At 36.5% G+C, this 20,369-nt stretch overlaps 1 protein-coding gene across 4 annotated transcripts in view; it reads right to left on the minus strand.

Annotated features, from left to right (window-relative positions):
* The window catches only part of LOC121294959 (potassium voltage-gated channel subfamily KQT member 1-like), a 338,253-nt gene that overhangs the window by 299,807 nt on the left and 18,077 nt on the right, over positions 1–20,369 (minus strand). For all 4 annotated transcript variants that reach the window (XM_041219215.1, XM_041219214.1, XM_041219213.1 and 1 more), the window contains exon 3: positions 6,753–6,843. In XM_041219215.1, coding sequence (XP_041075149.1) covers positions 6,753–6,843 — 91 coding nt within the window. The remainder of the gene's footprint in view (positions 1–6,752; positions 6,844–20,369) is intronic.

A 20,369-nucleotide genomic window follows, 5' to 3' on the forward strand; every position in this document is an offset into this window, starting at 1 on the left:
TATATTCTCCAAGAAATATATATTTTTTATATTATTAATTAGTCATTTAGCAGACGCTTTTATCCAAAGTTGCTTACAGAGTAGGGGGTGAACTATGCATCACAATTGCTGCTGCGGAGTCACATACAATGATACCTTGGTTTTAGGTCTCATTCAGAAGGACGGAGCACAAGGAGGCAAGTGACTGTTCTCAGGGGCACAGGCTGAGCTGAGCAGGGATTGAACCGAGAACCTCCTGGTAACAAGCCCCTTTCTGGACCACTATGCCTGTCATAGTCTCATACAAATATGGTAACAGTATAGACATGTTCTCTCTATTAACAACATGTTTTGCAACCTGTGGAAAATCCATATGATCAGTTTGTTCACATAGGATTCCCAGTTCATAAAGGCATCTTTATCTAGATCTAGCTACTGAATAGACAGCCTCCACGCAGACAACCTTTATATGGGGCAAGACAGCATGCAATATCACCTTCAACCTGCCTTGAACAAAAGTAATGTAGCTTGGAAAACTACCTATATCTCTGAATGAAACTCCAGAGATACGCTGTACATGCAAACAGAAAAATCTACCGTTTGCCATTCAGACTGTTCCTAAAGCATTTCAATGTCAAAGTCAAAAGTTGCGAATTGTCTCTATACTCACAATTCTCCAGACTTCCCATGGACGTGCATGTGTTTAAGGGTTGTGTATTGGCTCTTATCCAAGTCATTAACATATAACAAGGCTCTCCTGGAGGAAATCTGCAGAGCTCAGGTGTGATTCAAGCGGATCCCAGCTCGTCATGATGTTTTTAATGGTAAAACTACCCTTCTTTCTGCACACGGACCAATCCGTTCTTGTCCGTTTGCTATTCATGCTGCAACCAGTTTACCAATGAACTTTTTTCCTCCTATTTTTTCTAATGAAAAACTATTTGAGCATAGCTCAAAATGTTTCCCTTGTTGGCAGTCGTATGAGATTTAAAATACTGAATGAAATGTTACTTTCAGTGGCATAACTTTTAATAGCAATAGACTGTTCAAAATTAGGGTTAGGTAAAAATTTAAAACACCCACTGTGTATTTAAGCCTTGTTTGGATATACCACAGCTTCAAAATTATGAAACCAAGGACCTGTATTTTTCTACCCTAGTTTAAAACATTTTAAAAAATCAACATTCATATAAATCAAAGGAATAATGTACACACAACTGCATATGCTTGATTCTCAAGGGTGTAGACACAAGTTATTTCTTAATAAATGTATGTTTTAAGTGCACTCCTGTTATTTTGCACCTTGGCGAATATCTCCATATCTTCCTTGGACAAACCATGAAATCTGGAGGCCACTGCCATTTATTTTGGTAACTTAGTGATTTTAATGGCAGTGTTGTTTCTTTTGTTGTGTTTTGGTTTTCTTGTTGAAAATCTCACGCCATTGTTGAAATGTATCGTTCACCCTGTATTATATTAAATTAATAGAGGAGTGACACTGGCACCACTGTATGGTACTCTGGCTGGGTGAAAAGTTGTCCCCAAGAGGTAAGGGGTTAAGGCACAAGCAATGGGAGGGAGGCTTCCACAGCCCACACCCCCAGGCATCAGGGCCAATAGGGAGGTATGCACCCCTAGACCCCCCTACTCCGCACTCTCGAGTCAGCCTCACAGTATTTATTGTACGTGGCTCAGTCATGTGTAAATCCCTCGAGTACTGCTGTGTGACAACACTGAGCAATGATTGGTTACTCAGTTACACTGCCACTGCCTGCTCAATCCCTTTACCACACTGCCATCAACCACTTCAAGCTATTTCAGCAGCCGACAGCCTGTGACAGCTGGCAAACCCTAACATGTCTCTGGTGGTTCGTTACACAGAATCACTGGAGAAGGGAACAAGAACCAGGGGGATGGGTAATGAGCTTCTCGTCCCGGCTGCCTCTCTCATCCCTATGGGAACCAACCCCCTTCTTCAGAGAAAACTATTGGAGATCTATATAATAAAGATATCTCAATAAAGTCTACAACAAAGCTCATCCAGAACTATTAAACACTCGATAGAGCTGCATTTAAAAGACTAAAAGAAGCTTTTTTCAAACACATTGAAACAGAACACATTGAAAAAAGACCTAGTTGAAATGTTTGTCATTTAATTATTTCTATCAATAGAAAGCTACTAACATTGCACTCAAGACATTTGTCTGAATTACTTCTTATGGTTTTACAAAGTTGTATATTTAATAGAACAGCAATCTGTAGCAGTACAAGATAAACGTGAATGATATGAAATTGGTTTTTATATGGCTATTGACTACAACTTACAGAAAAGGGACGTTTTGAGCTGTGTTCTCTCCATTCCCTGTGTTTTTTAAATCTTCCTTTATCTTTATTTTGCATCTTTAACAAAAAAATTGCAGCACTTCCCCTCCCCAAAGAAACTTGTCAAGAATCTTTTTGAACTTTGCAACCCAAACTTGCCACATTTTCAGCAAGGTATGTATGTCAAAGCCACAGCATGCATTTAACTAAAACATGAAAAAGGCTGAGAAAAAAACAAAATCCAATAGCTTACCTTTGCGTTGTTTTTGCCATGAGAACATTTACTAGGTAATTGCGATCAATTCATATTATAAATGGTACATTTCACAGTAATAACTTTTAATAATAATTGTAGATTAAATTGTACATATTTCAATGCCACCTTGTAAATAAAGGTTGTAGAAGATGATAAAATATGAATATCATGTTATGTAGTACTTTGAGACGGACATAAAAGAAACAAGAAGATAATTAAAGATATACTGAACATGAAAACTATTTATAATAGCCTATTATATATTTGAACTATTGCCATGTACTAATATGAAATCTCTGTATAGGTGTTTCCAACCATTTATTGTTTTTTTTTTTGTTGTTTTTTTCATTGTTTGACTAAAGGTTTTGAACCCAGCAGCAGGAAATAACTACAAACTGCTTGAATCCACAAATCAGTGTACTGGATAAAATATGGTTATGATTGGGTTATATTTGGGGGTTTTGAATTTGCCAATGAAGGGTTAAAATCCGATCTCTATGTAAAAAGTCGTGTTTTTATTTGTTGACAGATTGCTACTACGTACATCACACTACAAAAGTGCTGGAACTAGTTTGCAGTTTACTACAGAAACAGTGTAGTAGTGTATAATTCTATACTTGCTGTATATAGTTACTATAGTTTACACATTGAGATATGTTGCATGTAGATGTATTCTTAATGGCACTCATATCAGCTTAAATACTGTAAACATGTGTGTGTATAATATATATATATATATATATATATATATATATATATATATATATATATATATATATATATATATATTTTTTTTTTTTTTTTTTTCTAGAAAACCTTGGTAATTCTTTATGGTTTGAGGTACCGTGTCGCGTTAACGCAGGATAACAGGATCCCAAAAAAAGGGAGTATAAGAGAGACTCCACCCCTCATATAAACCAGAGATACCAAGGTATTTAGTGAGCAAGGGGTCTGTCAGCCAAATGGATACTAAATGGACATGTCTGTGCATGTATTAGTCTGTCCCAATACATGCTGGATGGTAGTCTCTTCTCTGAATCTCTGGCTTCATTAGCAGTGCAGTGTATCTCTTCCACCAGAACTCCAGGCTGCTTCAGGCTCTTCTTATCTAAGCTGCAACATTACACTAAAACAATAGGACCCAGCTGGAGGGGTCAGATGTAAAAACAAGAGCTGAACAAATCCCACCAAAGTCCTCTCAGGATACAGCTTGAGTGGCACATGGGTTCAATACTTAATGATCAAGTCCCTTGACATTTGGGAGCAACATAAAAAGGGGACACCTGTCACAGCCAGTACTTATCCAGGGGGTTAATCCTGATGAAGTCAATAGAGCAGCAACACTCCCCCAAAAAAAGACCTGCTACTGTAACCATTGTCTGCAGATTAACTTGTGATCTCTAAATCTTTTAAATTACAAATTCACAGCATAAATCTATGCCGCTCTGACTCTGCAAAGACATCAGACTGTGCCTTCTCTAGGCTGTTGCCTTTTAGAGAACAAGTAGTGATTAATACCAATTTATTTTTTAATCCTTTAAAATGTATTTATTTTCCCTTTTCAATCCAGCTAAGACTGATTTCTTGATCTTCCCTTTTGTTTTTGGTGGGTGATTTAGGATTTGCTATTTTTGTAATCAGTTTATTAACATGCTGAACAGCTGGCCACTTGCCATATCATCCATAACTGGCTGTGTTTGAGGATACAAATCTGTTAATTATAAGACTGATTTATATTGGTTTCTTTCATACACAGTAAAACCTGTATTAAAGTGGTCCTACTGAGGTACAAAAACATCTAAGTCCTGTAAAATGTAGTCTGAAATTACCTATAATTCGAACACTGCTATTTTATTTGAATGCATGGTATTACAGCTGAAGAAATCAAACTTCAAATTTCAGAAAAATCAAGTATCTAAAACATTTCAAGCTTCCCAGTGTTTGTATTCACATTACTATAACTGATTTTTGATATTTCAAAAAAATAAATAAAATAAAAAAACCAGACAAGGCAATATAGCACACCAAACTCTTCTGAACGGGTGCCATCTGGGCTGGATTAACGAGTGCCTACTACCATATTGAAAGACAAAAGAAATGATCCCCTTTTTTATTAGTTTACATTTTTGTTATGCCTTACAAGACTACATCAGAACTTGTCATCCATAACCTCCTGCTGCTGCAAGTAGAGGCACGGACATGCCCGTTTAATGAGAAGAATGGGTTTAGACAGAAATACCACAGAAATGGCAAATGTTGTAAACTGTCACTCCCACCACTGAACATTTGAAAACATATTTACACAATGTATTTTTCTATCAATGTTAAAAATGACTATAAATCGGCTGGTCTGTTTTCAACGTTATGTCCTTATCCTGTATGTGACCTAACCTGCTACAAATTCCCTCAAACAACAAGTAATACCAAACCAAAACACAAAAAACTTCATGGGCAGTTTGGCAGGCAATAGGATTTTCACAAGATACATGCTGCCACCTTTTGGTAGAACATTGGCACAACACAAGGTCGTCTTTCACAAAAACATGCATTACTATATTCAAAGTGATCCCAGTCTTGATATTTGACAGTACTCTTTGTATAAGACTATTGTTTATTTGGATTAACTCTCAATTTGGCTGGATTTTAATTAACCAAAACAGTGCTGCATTTGTTGCAGTATTAAAAGAAAGTGGAGGTTTCAGTTTCCATCATCAAGAGGAGATGTAACCTGCAGACTCTTAAAAAGACATGATTAGTATTCTTGTCAGATTCATCTAAAAAAGACAGACATGCTGGGGTATATTAATGATTTATTATTAATATAAAAAAGAAGAAGTTTGCAATGAGTTTCAACAGACTTCAAGGACAAGTTGTATATGGAGGAAGCAAGTACAGCGAAAATGATTGTGTTTTAGACAAACAATGTTTTTATTGAGCCGAAAACTACTGAAGTGGTATCATGGTGTTGTTGCTACTGTTTAGTCAGCTTTAATAAACTAATCTTTTGTGTGTGTGTGTGTGTGTGTGTTTTTTGTACGGCTCTTTAAAAAAACTTCCTGGTAATAATGATGGCTCTTTTGCCCAAGAAGTTTGGACAGCTCTGAGAGGAGTGATAATGTGCACATAATTTATAATCAAATAGCACCACCTAGTGGTTAAGTAAGTTCCATGCCTGGCGTGCCCAACATTCTGTGCCACTAATGTTCTTGGAAACAACTGGGAAGAATTACACTAAAATACCAAAGACATGTAGTATCTGTCTTTGTAATTTTACCATATGTATATGGATGCAAAATAGCTGAAAATTGTTTCATTGACTGCAAACCTGATTTAAATAAATCAAATTAATCAAAATGGGCTTGACTGATGAATTTTTCTGACATTAAGACCAGGGAAGACATTTGATTAAGATATGGTTATCACTTCAAGGAATAGTATTTTAATACAATTAATCCAAATCAAAAAGCCTCGATAGTTCCTCGTTCATTACGCAGCAACATCACAAATATCAGCACAATATTCTACCAACACTGCAAAAAAGAAAGTGAAAGAAAAAGGAGGAACTATTGATAGCACAACCAATAGCATATACTCCCTTTAGAATAAACAAAACACCACTATACCACTAACATTTCCCACTTAACGTACCCAAATATACAGTTCCCTCCTAACCCCTCTCCTGTACCTTTCTACAGTAAGAGGCCCTTGACATGTTAACACTGGACTCCCTGTGATGTAAAGTACTCATTTCAACATTGAGAAAGACTTTTAGTTTCTTTCCTATTTCTAAATTAGCTACTGTTGAGTGTTTTATAATTATGACATTTATTTTCTCCCAGAAGCTTCACGCATTGACTGGCTTTTGAGTTGAATTTCAATGTCAACTTTGTTCTATGACCGATTCTTCACCAACAGCTTCAAATAAATTCCTTCTAATAAATCAAATCCACCTTTACCAAAATGTGTGCAGGTTTCAATGAAAATGGAAGACCTAGAAAATAATGATAACACATGTACTGTATGTTAAGAGGACAGAATGTTGCTGCTTAATGAAATAATCTAGTAGCATGTCTGTTCCTTGTGTTTTTCTCCTGTACAGGAGTTTCCTGGAATTCTGTGGTGTGTTACTTTTGCTGATCTATACAGATGAACCTGAAAATGTTTTTAATTAATGAAAATTTTTTTTTTTACATACCATCCAGAACAGAGTGCCATGTGCAAAAGCTGTGTACTGCTCTATGGTCGACAAGACACTGAAGATGAGGCAAACGAGCACTATGAGAAATCTGTGAGGGGAAAACACATTAAAAAGACATTAAAACTTCCAGAAGACAGAATAATAATCTCTGCTGGACAGAAGTGGTAGTGCATTGCAAAAACAAAAAAAATGCACGTTACATATTTTCGTTTTGTTTTATTATATATATAATAGATATATATATATATATCTATATATATATATACACACACACACACACACACACACCACACACAAATAGTTGAGTTTTAAACATTTACCGATAGTTGATACTGAATAAAAAATACATTACAATAGATTATAATACATTAACTTGAGCCATACATTGATTATTTTTTGACATTTTAAATCAGATAATAGTTAAAATCATTTCTGATAGGTCAAACACACAATATTATATTTAAATCACCATTTTGTTCATACTTTTTTTGGTAATTCACAGCTAAAAATGTATTAGTTTATACAAATACAGTCAATACTCCAATACAAAAAAAATATATATATATATATATAAATATATATATATATAAATATATATATATATATATATATACACACACATATATATACATACACACACACTATATTGACATCCTAATCAGGTGCACAGAATGCACACACACACACTGTTCGGGAAGACATCTATTCCAAATCATTCGAAATCCCTTATAGTCTTATGTTTTAATTCAGAATAGAAAGACTGCTGATGACTGTTCAACACAAAATACACAGATATGTTTCTTTAATGGAAAGGAAAAGGTCTAAAGTAAAAAAAAGATGATATTTGTTTCTCTAGATGTGTGCTCTCTTTTTATAGACATCCAATATTATAGTGCATTTAATAGTTTAGTTTATAAAAAACACACAAACATGTTCTATGAACAGCAGTATGGGCAACAACAGATTTAAAAAAAAAAAAAGATCAAAGAACAACTTTAAAAAAATGATTAGGGCCAGACATTCAAAGATTTTTGCGAATTCATGCAACATTGCTTGCATTGCAAAATATCTTGCATATATTCGCAAGTCTGTTAAATTTAAGAGTATAAATGCTAATACCACAAGGTTGCGGAAATTAACACAAATTAATCTAAAAAGGAAATTAATCGTAACTCAGGCTACACCCAAAACAGAACCGAGGTCAATTATAATTAATTACAGCAGAGTCCTTTGCTGAAATTGTCACTGTACACTACTTTGTTTAATTACAGTTAAGCTGCAGTAATTGCAATTATAATTACATGTACATTAAAAAATAGCATAAATAGCTCCACACATTAACATATTAACTCTGTTTATTCTGCCCAGCGGTAATCACAGGTTCAAACACCTGTGTAATTAATGTTTTTTTTCAAACTAAAGGGGTCACTAAAAGTGGTTGAAAATATGAGAAGAATGTTCCCTCAATGCAAAACACAACATGGAACAGTAAATGATTAAGCTTGGAAAGGTGTGTAATTGAACTGGAATTGATCAATTATATGATAATTCCACAATGTGCCAAGGTTCAATTAATTACAAATGACAATTACAATTGTAATTGACCCCAGGTCTGCACCCAAATGATGCTGGTACGAGACAATAGCTCAGTGTTCAAAGGCATAAAAATGGCAGCTTTACTGAAAAAGGAGATTATAATAATAGCATCTTTTGAATATCTGGCCCTAAGACCCTTAATTGTCCACAGTTATGGTATTGTGGGACACTGCAGTACCTGAAACGAGGATAAGATGGACTTCAATCTGTATTGCAACTGATGTAGGGCCTAATGGTTTCTTTCTTATAAGTGATTTACAGTTGCATTCTGTAGATATCATATTTTACAACCGCAGACTTGACTGTCACATATCTATATCCCAGTGTCAACCAAATTCACCTTTTTCCATGATTGCTAGAACTTCTGGCCTGCTTCTGTGCAACTAAGAAAAAACTGCCTCCCTTGCTAGAACACGCAACGTCATCATTTTACAGCAGGATTCTGGGAAGAAGAAGAGGCTCCTACTGCCTGCAGCGTACAGGGACTCATTAGTGGAACATTAACACAAACTGAAAACATGAGACAGAAAAGTGGTTTAGTCAGTCAATCAGAGAAGCAGGGTTACACAATCTACGCAGGATTTCTTCACACATACCGGGCTGAGGAAGGCAGGACATTACATGGCAGTTTACCAACTAACTCAGCCTATGGCTACAGTATTAGGCTTGGAAGTCAGAACTGCAGTTAGGCTCTTCATAAAACCTGAAATATCTGCTCTGCAATCAAGAGGCTGTCATTGTCAATTTAGTAAGAAAGAGTTCTCTAACTGCTTATCGAACAATTACACAGTCCTCCAAGGGCATGATGTTATTAAAGCCTATTTAACCCTAAACACAAACCTAAACACTGTTTAAAAAGTCAGCCAAAAAACATTTATAAAAGACTTGCGATGGAAAATCTCTTAAAACGTACTGCTTCAGGGGGAGAGGACTGGTCATTTTTACACTTCCCTCACATAAGATGCATATATGCTCAGCTTCTAATTTTAACAACTCAAATATTGTGTTTTTTATTTTTTTGTATGTGTTAAGGTTTCACACGAGTTCAGGAGTTGCTCTCCAATTCCATTTGTCTGCCATAGACATACAGTACAGCTAGATCTTAATATTAGTAAGCGCCATCTAGTGCACATCATCAACTTTGCAAAGTGGCTTTCACTTAATGGCACTGGCTCTGTGATACAGGCTATGAGGTTATTTAGCATTCACTTAGTGTAAAGTGTCTGTGTAGTTTATATAAATATGTAATGAATAACAGAGCATGGATCAATAAAGTAGCATTAATGCTCTACTGTTCTACTGTCCATCCCGATTTCAAATAAAATGATATTTAGCTTTGTATGCAAGCCTGCTGCCTACATTCTGGACAGACAGCTGTTAGTACAGCACTGCTGCCTTGGCTATTGTAATATTGCTGTACCTTCAGGTAAAATAAAACTGGAAACAACAACGTTATGATGGCTGTGTCTATTGTATGATCAGCATTGTGGGCAAGATAAGCTTCCTCATTGTGGTAGCAGTAAGAATTCCAGCAACCATGAACCATAGCAGTGACAAAACAAGCAGTAACCAACCAAACAAGTAAGCCACTTATTTAAAAGTCATACAATATACAGTATTTGTAAATGTTAGCAATATTTCCAAAAATGATTTATTTTTCAATGAATCACAAACTTCTTTAAAATATGTAATTACTTGGGCCAGATGGGCTACAGGAGAGCAAAGTCGACTGCCACCTTTCCTGTGGGCTCTCAGCCAAGATGAACAGTATAATAAGGGTTTCAAGCCACTCCACCCATCAGTGGTTTAATAGGTCAGCCATTAAGGTCAGTAAAATCTAATTAAATGTTCCTTAAACGTAAGGTGATACGATGTATGGCCAGTACTGTAGGTTTCTGCTAATCTAATGAATCACTGTTATTTTCTTCATTATGCAAAACACGACACACTTAGGATTTAACAAAACAAAAGTTTAACACGCAAACCCTCCTACCAGCCAGGGATTTACTTTTGTTTCTACAAGTGAGACAGACATTTCTCAGTGGTTTTTAATTTCAAGGGAACAGGAAGGCAAGACGGAGAAAATGAGTTATTTACAAATTCAATATCTGATACTTGGTAAGTAGATCATAAAACTATTTAACCCAATGTTATTTCTACTTTCCAGAGACATCCAATACTAACAGCCCTGCTTTTTAAAAATTCTGCAACTAGCCTGAACTTGAAACTATTTAAATGACTTTCAATGACCAAAATAATTTGTGGTTCATATTTTTACAGATGCAAGGGGGAAATGCAGAAGCTCTTATACCTTTGAAAAGTAATAACTTTCTCTCAACTGAAAACATTGGTCTTTCTGGACATTGTTTTCACCTAAGCTATGTTTCCACAGCCTCGCTTCAGCCAGCGATTCATCTGCCACGCCTGGCCTGGTGTGCCTAAACTGAGTCTTCCATCCCAACTCTCACTTTGGTAAGCTGCAATGTGGAAGCAATTGGCCATAAATACGCCACAGGCATTATCTCAATGTACCAGTGTCAAAAACATAGTTCCTGTAAAAACTCTTAAATTATCTGTGTTCATCGCAGATATTTTGAAGCTGTAACTGCACACAAGTATCAATTTTCCCTTCCCTGTGAAAAAGTGCAAGACAGAGTGCATTCACTTCCTGCATGTATTAGTGCCCCACTTGATGCGCACAATCAAAATACTATCTGGGGGTCTCAATACATTCTTTGGATACAATAGCCACTGGTACAGCAGAAATCTTTTATTACAGTTCCACTTTCATTTCCACAAAGTGTTTGAGCTTGCTGAAGAATGCTGATGCTCCCAGTATTCTAAGAACCCTCAGTGTCGACCTACATCTACACTCTGCTAAGCATTTCCCCCACTTAAGTTTAAATGCTCTGTTCTGCTGCCCTATAACCTCCAGGTGCTAAAGTTCTGATTTCAGCGTTACTGTACTAAGTGGCTGGTAATTAAAAAAATAAATAAATAAATAAAGAATGGAATGGATTCAAGATAGCAGAGGGTGTTGAATGACAAAACTGCTTTAATTATTTCAACAGATTAGCTCAACTCATCACAAGTTATTTTAGTCTAATGAACTTGATAATGATGTCAATGTTGTGCTCACGTTGCTCCCTTTGAAAACACAAGCTGTTCAGTATATTGAATTCCACAGTTTCCTTTACTGATAAAAGATTAAGCTGAAATGCAAGTACTTCTTTGTTTGTCTTCAATTAAATGAACTGTGTGAACATTCTGAAAACACCTTTTTGAAAGTTGTACAAAGATAAAACAAACACGCAAATCAAAAAAGTGAAGCCTTAAAAGAAGACCTTGGTATGGATATGAAATGTCAGTTATCTTAACTAGTCTTGTTGTTTAGATTCACTTTGTATATTGTTTTGTGTTTCAGTCATCACATCCTGGTGACCTTTTAGAACTCAGAGGTTTGAAGCTCTATGGAACCGTTAACCTGAAATACACCATAGAACAAATGCAGCGTTTCTGCTGAGGACAGAGTGTTTATGAATTTTATATAAAATATGTTTATCAATTGATATTTGACAATATGCACTTCATTAAAAAAAACAACCGGTTGATGTCTGTCATTTGAAGCATGTCTACAGCTAAACTATTGCACTTGAAACTTGGTTAAGGAAAAAACGGCATAACTTTGAGCTCGATTTTTACCCGCAGGAGTGCCAGGACTTTGTACAGCCAGGACACAAACCTCCATTCCCCTGACTAAGACTCACCATGCTGCCGTTCTTTTACCAGGTTAGCCACTCGGGAGACCAATTTTTTTTTTTTTTTTTTTAAATACCACAGGAGACAGATTTTTAGCACCTCTGATAAAACCTTTATGTAAACTAACTAATCAGCTTTCCAAAGAGTCAGTTGGGGTCCCTGAAAAGTCCACAGCAGAAGCACCATTATAAATCTTACACTTTAAATGTGTTATTCTTAATGATGCAAATAAAACAATTTTAAGAAGTTCCTGGCACCTCAATCTATACACTGCAGCAGACTGCCAAAGTGTTTGTCATTTTTTTTCTCTCGTTCCACTTGTGATAACTACTCCATAGATTGTATGTGCTGTATGTTTACTATCTTAGGGATAGATCAAGTCTGAAGGTAGACTGTTGTTTTCCCAGGCAATGTTTCCATTAGCAAGGTGTAATCTGGAACTTAAGGTTGTAGATTCTCATAATGAACCTCAAGTGTTTATATATAATGAAGATAATTCCAATAAATCATATTGGTTGTGCATTTCCATTCACTATATTGGGTCCACCTGGCCTGTTCTGCCAGTCCCAAAATTCAACACTCAACATCAGCTAGATAGATCACACCGTTTGTGGCTATACCAAGTGACTCCATGCCACTACGAGTTCATAAAATGCTCTTCTGTTTTAGTTGTCAGTCATGAACTACAGCAATACAGAAGGAAACTTGATACTGAATAGCTGCTCCCTAGATGGTACTGGCTTTTGTTGCGTGATGATGCACTGCCCTTAAGGATTCTTTCCCCTGTTGGAGACATGGGATGAGGTTAAAAAGTGCTTCAGAGCCCAGTTCTCTTGCACAATGGTTTGGCCCAATCTTAAGCACATGCTCTGTCATTACATGCCGCAGTGGAGTTTGCAGTCTGCTAGTAGTGCCCAACTGCTTGTGCCGCGGACAAGGCTGAGCACTGCGGGCGAACAAGCCCTTTGTTGCCTCTGGAATAACCTGCCTGGAGATTTGAAGGACTGTGAAACTATTGAGGCTTTTAAGTCTGGAATAAAGACTTATTTATTAACTGTCGTTTTTGCAATGTGTTTACTGTTTTTAGGTTTGTTTTAATCTTTCTGTAAAGTGCTTTGCGATTTCTGTAATGAAAGGCGCTATATAAAATAAATCTATTATTATTGACAGGCCACTAAAACTGAAGAGCAAAGTCACATAGGAGAAAGCATGATAACATAGCCACATAAAAATGTAAAACACAGTATCTGAGTGATTGGAATAAGAACTAGTAGGGGTAACTGCACACATCAAAAAAGGTAAAGTAACAATACAAAAAAAAAAAAAAAAAAAAGTTATTTGAAGATAGTGTGATAAATTAGAAACTACAACTATCCATTGTTGCAGAAGAGAGTGCGATCTGGATATACCAGGATATTTAGAAGACATTTTTTTCTCCTGTCAAACACTTAATTTTTTTTTTTTTTACAAATTTGACAATTTGTTTAAAATGTATAACACTGCGATATGGACAACATAGGACACAGCAAAGATAGCCTAATGCATTTCTTATACACTCTGTAGGGTTCTACTCTGTAACACTAAGGTTTTCCAAAGATCAACCAAATATGTATAACGACACTACATAATACTTTACTTTAGTCAAAAAGCCAAGTGGAAACCCAGAGTTGCAGTGTGTATGCCCTATAAGATATTTACATGTCTCCCACTTCTTCATCTCGACTACTTTAGAAGCAGTAAATCTAAAACTATGGCCTGTGAAAGAGAATTAGGATGTTACCTCACCTTGACGAGAAATATTACAAAAATCATGGCGCAATGACTATATTGGGTCACCAGGTGGTACAGTGTGGCAAGTGGAAATTAGAAGTAGTAATACAAGACAAAAAATACAGTTTTCATTGCTTGATTTTGAATGTTTACATTCAACTAATAGTCCTCCACTCTGGGTCAAAACCTGGTTTTTGCCACAGTAAATTTTTAATGACATTTTGCAGTTTTCCCATAGTTATACTATGAGTTTACCATGTTACATTTGTTTTATCATACCTCTGTGGGCTTTCAATGTTATTCATTTCACTTTGCAATGCTTTTATTATAGTAAACTTTTTAAGGGTACCTGTAGACCAACAGCTACACCTTTTAAAAGGTCAGTACCTAGAGACTATATCTAGAGAATATATCTAAGCATATCAGATTTCCACAAGCACTGCTGACCAAAACATTCTGCACCTTTTAGCTAACCCTGTTCCTTATGTTGCAAAAACAGCCCTCATCCCCATACAGACACTCTGTTTACTCAGCAGAGGTTATGTACATACTGATGTTGGTTTACCGCAGTATTTTTGCAGGTTTCCTATACGTTACCCATGGTTATACTATTCATTTACCACAGTTTATCCTGGTGTTCCAGGCTTATTAGCATACTTTTCCATACCTTCTTATTCTTTACAGTGCGCACATATGCTTTATTACACTTTCCTATGCTTTTACTATGGTAAACTTGTACAAGGTTATATAGTGTACATTTATTTTCCATTTAATACTGTCACAAAGCACAGCACAAAATACAACTGTAAAAAAAAAATAAAATAAAAAACACACCAATTTAATGAGATGGAACAACTTTGTTAGCCATGTTCCATTTACTGGAAACATTTGCTCAGAATGAATTTCATTTCATGTCAGGTAAACGTCGAAGTAAAAGGTCCATGCTGATTCATGGCTGAATGCCAGGTCTGTGCTAGCTAATAAAAGATTCTATTGTATTCAAATCCAAAAGCCTAAAGGGTAAAGTTGACATGGGAAGCATGAGAAACAAGTCAGAAAAACAGGTAATATGAGGATAATCTCAGCTCTTTAAGACTTTAAAATCCTCCTAAGTATCGCTTAGGGCACTCCCTCATTGTCTTATTACAGTGCCAATTATGTTTTAAGCTACTTATTCTTTAAAGTGATGGTAGCTAACAAAATAATTCCATAACCATTCAACTCCATCCCCTATTGACTGATATGTATTCAGCAGGTAACATGAGGTGAAATGGGCCAGCATGTCCAATGGTGCTTCTTTCAAAACTGTGCAGTTGATACCTATTAATTGAATTGTTATGATAGCTAGAATTACTTTAATTAGTTAACCTGTCTGAGAAAATGCTTAGTATTGAAAGGCTTAATAACCAGAGACATGATGGCAGAACAATAAGGAACCTGTATTGTTTTTTTTCATAAAAGGTTCTCTAGATATATGAAAAACACAAAAGTGTGAATAACATCTGAATGCATGCGTCCACTTCATCACAATCACTCCGCAGTACTGTAGTCTCTACAGTGTTTCACTGTTTAACTAAACAAGTCTATTAACTCTTACCCAATACACTTTGCAGATCACACATTTTCCTATATGAAACCCACACATTATGGTAAATGTGAATTAGATTTTATTTTTTTATTGGTAATTCATTGAAAGATGTTGCTAAAGAATATTTTCTGAACACTCCTCGCAGATACTTTAATGCTACACTTCTGTTAAACATCATAAGGCTGTATGAAGCAGCTATGTGGACACTGAAAACATAATAAAAGTGGTGATTGGTACTCAAATGCGAGCCATGCGTCTAGCTTCTGGGAGTTTGAGTGCGGTTAAGGAAAATAAATGAAAAGCATTTTATTTTATTTTTTTCTGGAGAAACACACACTTCAATACATGTGCTCAGGGGGGCATCGCTGTCAAAAATAAAATAAACCATTCTGAACAGTCTTTCCTACAAGTACTCCCAGAAGCAACTGATCTGTGTTGGATGTGTTCCTTCTATTCAACAAGAAGGGCAGCATTGAGAAAAGAGTACATGAGACACTTGTCAGTTTTACTGTTTACAAATGCTATGAAACTGTGAGATATGAAGTGATGACATTGGCACTACATATTAGGTTGACTTACTGGAGTTCTTTGTTTGCAATATGTGTTTTAACACTTTTTAATCCAGTGCTAATCCTATATTATAATAGACACATTATATAAACTTCAAGCTGCTATCACAATCAGACGTTATCAGAGTGGAAATAATACCGACATCAGGTTTGACGTAAGAGAGCTTCTATCAGAGACAAAAAGACTAACAAAAGCATTTTATATTATCTTTCCACCCTTGGGGCATGTGTGTGATTTAGCAGGTCTGTGTACATGGCTTACTCTCATGAACGTTGAGAAACTGTGCCTGGCTTTGAGATTGTCTGATGGATTTAAACAACCTTCCTCATTCCCTCTAAATCATATGATAATGTGACCTTTCAACCCTACCACCCCACCGACACGGTTTATATAGACAGATTAGATGGAACTAGCAAAGTTGAAATGGCACATATCCTAGTGACTTGAACAGAATGAGGAAGTTGGTCCGGGGCTGGCAATTGGTATTCTCCAGACAAGCTCAATGTATCTCAAAAGGTAAAGAGATTTGCAAAACTACACCCTTAACCACAAAGATGATTGCAAACAGCATAAATAGTAATTATACATATATACTGAGCATCAAAAGAAACTCATCCTCATATTTGAGCATCAAAAGAAACTCATCCTCGTATTTGAGCATCAAAAGAAACGTCAAACTTTCTTATATGTGGATAAAACTCACTAGATGTGATCGAAAAATGACAAACTCTGTTTTATAGCAGGTGCAGTGGCTTTTTATTGTGCGGATTAACAACTGGCATTATGAAAATGCTGCAAAATGATCCGTTGATCTTGGACAGGTGTTGTGATTCTTGGTCTCCCAGTTCGTGGCCTGTCATTGACAGAGTGTGTCTTGTCATACCATCTCGCCAGGTTTTAAATTGCTGGCTGTGAGCACCCAAGACGGTGAGCCACAGTACACTGCCCTAGTCCAGCCTCCAACATGCAGATTGCACGAAGGCACTGCTCTCTTGACAGACGTGGCATATTGTTTTTTTTTGTTTTTTTTTTCCCTGCGATTTTCTTTATTGCTTTTATTCAAGCTTGATCGAGTGAATAAAAAGAAACCCAAAACATTCCATCATCTACATACCTTATTTTTTTCAAAAATAAATGTTATAATAGTAATGTTTCTTTTGATTCTTTTCTCTCTCTCTCTCTCTCTCTCTCTCTCTCTTTGTGTATCATATTAGGACCCAATCTGAGTGGGGAGTGATCAATCTAGACCGTCATGTCTCAATTTACAGGAAATGAATTTATGTTTTTTTTTGTCACTCCTGAATAGTTTGCAAATATGAAGTTACATGGATATGTGAGAAAGTATCAATGATAGGACCAGAGGTTGAAACAGTGTGGCAGTGAAACGGTTAATTTCTACCGGAAACCACCGGTAATGGAACTTTATGACAGAGTCATAGAATACAGCAGTGTACCAACTACAAAGTCACTATGTCAAAATGTAGGGTCTGTATCAACTGATATGGCCAGAGGTTAAAACAATGTGGTATTGAAAGATTCATTTTAACTCGGCAACTCTGGTAAGGGAACTAAGAAAGATAAAGAAGATATCTCCTTACCAAACATTAAAGTTTTTAAGTTTGAAGAAAACATTTATAAGCTATTACCGTTGTAAGTAATAGCAGGAGTATGCTGGTTTTAAAGGGGGTAGAAGTGCTCAGAAATTTAAACTACTAAGATTATAAAAAGACACCACGAGATTAGAATGCATCTTTCTAACATTCTAACACTTTGTTGAAGCCTCAAGCAGGTGAATGGAGCAGAAGATCTCAATAATTTGCATTGGATTCATACAAAATCAGAACATAATATAAAATGTGTGATAATAATAATAAATAAAATATCAATAATAATAATAATAATAATAACAATAATAATAATAACAATAATAATAATAATAATAAATCAATAAAACACAGAAAACTAAATAGACAACTATTTGATTGTCTGGATTGAGCCAGGTAGGGTATATCTCTGGGGTCTTCAAGTGGGCACCTTCCATCCTCGGTGTTTCGTTGACTAGCCCACGACACCTCAAGAGGGCTCAACAGTGATTCTGGCATCTTACACACCTGATCCTCTCCTCCTGCTTTTGCACCTGATTGACTACCAGCTTCCTCCGTTGAGCTGGGGTTGCCTTGTGCCATGTAGAAGGAGCTGAACTGAGACCAAAACCTCCTTTTCCATGCTGAACTTTCCCCATAATATCTCCAATTCGAAGGGCAGCCTTAGCATCTTCCACAGCTTTCTTTGTCATCCATTTTCTTCCAGTTTTCAACGCAGGTGCTGTCTCCCTTACGCATTTGTCACGTGAATTTACTAATGTCATTTCTAGTCAGACATTGGCGCACTTAAACTCCTGGGTTAGAACAGACCTTGGTAGCTGCAGTTTTCCTTTACCATAAAGTCCCACTCTGCTGAGGCAGCGTGGAACTCCCAACCGTTTCCTGACGTATGAACTGATTAAAGCTTCCAGCTTCTCAACTGTTGTCAAGGAAACCTCGTACACAGTCAGTGGCCACAGCAGTCTTGGTAGTAGACCAAACTGAAAGCACCAGAGTTTCAGTTTGCCTGGTAAAGTGCTGCTGTCTATGCTTTTCAACCCTTCCACTGCTTGTTGTCTAACTTCTCCCACACGAACTGTGTCCATCAGATCCCCGTCGTACCATCTCCCTAGACTTTTCAAACTGGCTTCTCGGGCACTGTTGGTATTGCCTCACCATTAATGTAGAACCTTTTATCTACTACTTTACCTTTAATTATAGAGATGCTCCTTGATTTAGTGGACTTGAATTGCATTTATGCCCATTCAATGTTATTGGTTAATTTGCCCAATAACCGATGAGTGCAGGCTACTGTTGTAGTCCTTGTTGTCATGTCATCCATGTATGCTCGAATTGGTCGTAGTCGCATTCCAGAAGCCAAGCTTTCTCCTCCCACTACCCATTTTGATGCCATAATAATTATTTCCATTGCCATGGTAAAAGCCAGTGGAGAAATGGTACATCTTGCCATTATTCCAACTTCTAGGCATTGCCATGTAGTGCTGATTCTGAAGTTGAAAAACTAAATTGCAAATCTCCAAAGTAGGCTTTCACTAAATGTGTTATTGTCATCGGTGCACAGAAAAAATCAAATGCTGCCCAAAGAAGTTCATGTGGCACTGAACCATATGCATTAGCCAAATCCAGGAATGTCACATGGAGCTCCTTCCTCTCCTTTTTTGCTTATTGAATTTGTTGCCAGATTATGCTGATGTGTTCTAAGCATCCTGGGAAACCTGAAATGTCTGCTTTTTGTACTGAAGTGTCAATGAAGCTGTTCTTTAATAGGTAGGTTGACAATCTCTGAGCAATAATGCTGAAGAAAATCTTGCCTTCTACGTTTAATAGGGAAATAGGACAAAACTGATAGATGCTTGTAGAATCTTTTTCTTTTGGTATAAAGACTCCACCTGCTTGGTGCCATGCTCTTGGTACAACCTGTTTTTCCCATGCCACTTTCATCAATTTCCACAGGATTCGTAGAACTCAAGAAGCACTCTTGTACACTCTGTATGGAACAGTATGGCCCTGGAGATGATGACGCCCTTGCTTTTTTCATAGCTTGCTCTACTTAGATGAACAGTCCTCCATTTGGTATTCCGGTGGATTGATAAGTGGGATGTCTGAAGGAATTGACATAGGCTGCTGCCTTTTTGAATCTATGTGTTTCCTCCAAATATCTCTCTAGCTCAAACTTAAATGATTTTAGTGTGCCATTTCTCTCACTGGTAAATATCTTCTTCACAAATTTGAATGGATCTTTACAAAAGTTAGTTCTTGCACACTTGTATAATTTACATAGGCACTCAGCTCTGCGCAATGTTGCAAGCTTATCCTTCCAAAGACAATAAAACTGTTTGTTGATGAATATTCCACAAACACTGCTTTATTAAATAAATAAATGCTGCTTACACAAAGCTGAGCCCGAAAAAATTATTCTTCCCTCCCAATGATCGTTAGACTTTGAATTCCTGATTGAAATGTTTTGTTCCCAAGGAGTAAGATCATTTTTCTTTTAAACACTGCAGTGTGTCTAGATCATGCTCCCTCCTGCAACAAAGCTGGTGCTCTGATGGAAATGAGATGCATATTTTGGAAACATAAAACCAGCATTGCTGCAGGAGGAAGCATTATGTGGGTAAACTGCCATGTTTACAAGAGAAATTCTCTTTCTCCTGGTGAACGCTCCAGACTAAATGTTGTGAATTACATTGATCAGTCGATTTATAGTGTGTGACAAAAAATGTT

The sequence above is a fragment of the Polyodon spathula genome, chromosome 19, assembly GCF_017654505.1.
Source record: "Polyodon spathula isolate WHYD16114869_AA chromosome 19, ASM1765450v1, whole genome shotgun sequence".
Taxonomy (NCBI): Eukaryota; Metazoa; Chordata; class Actinopteri; order Acipenseriformes; family Polyodontidae; genus Polyodon; species Polyodon spathula.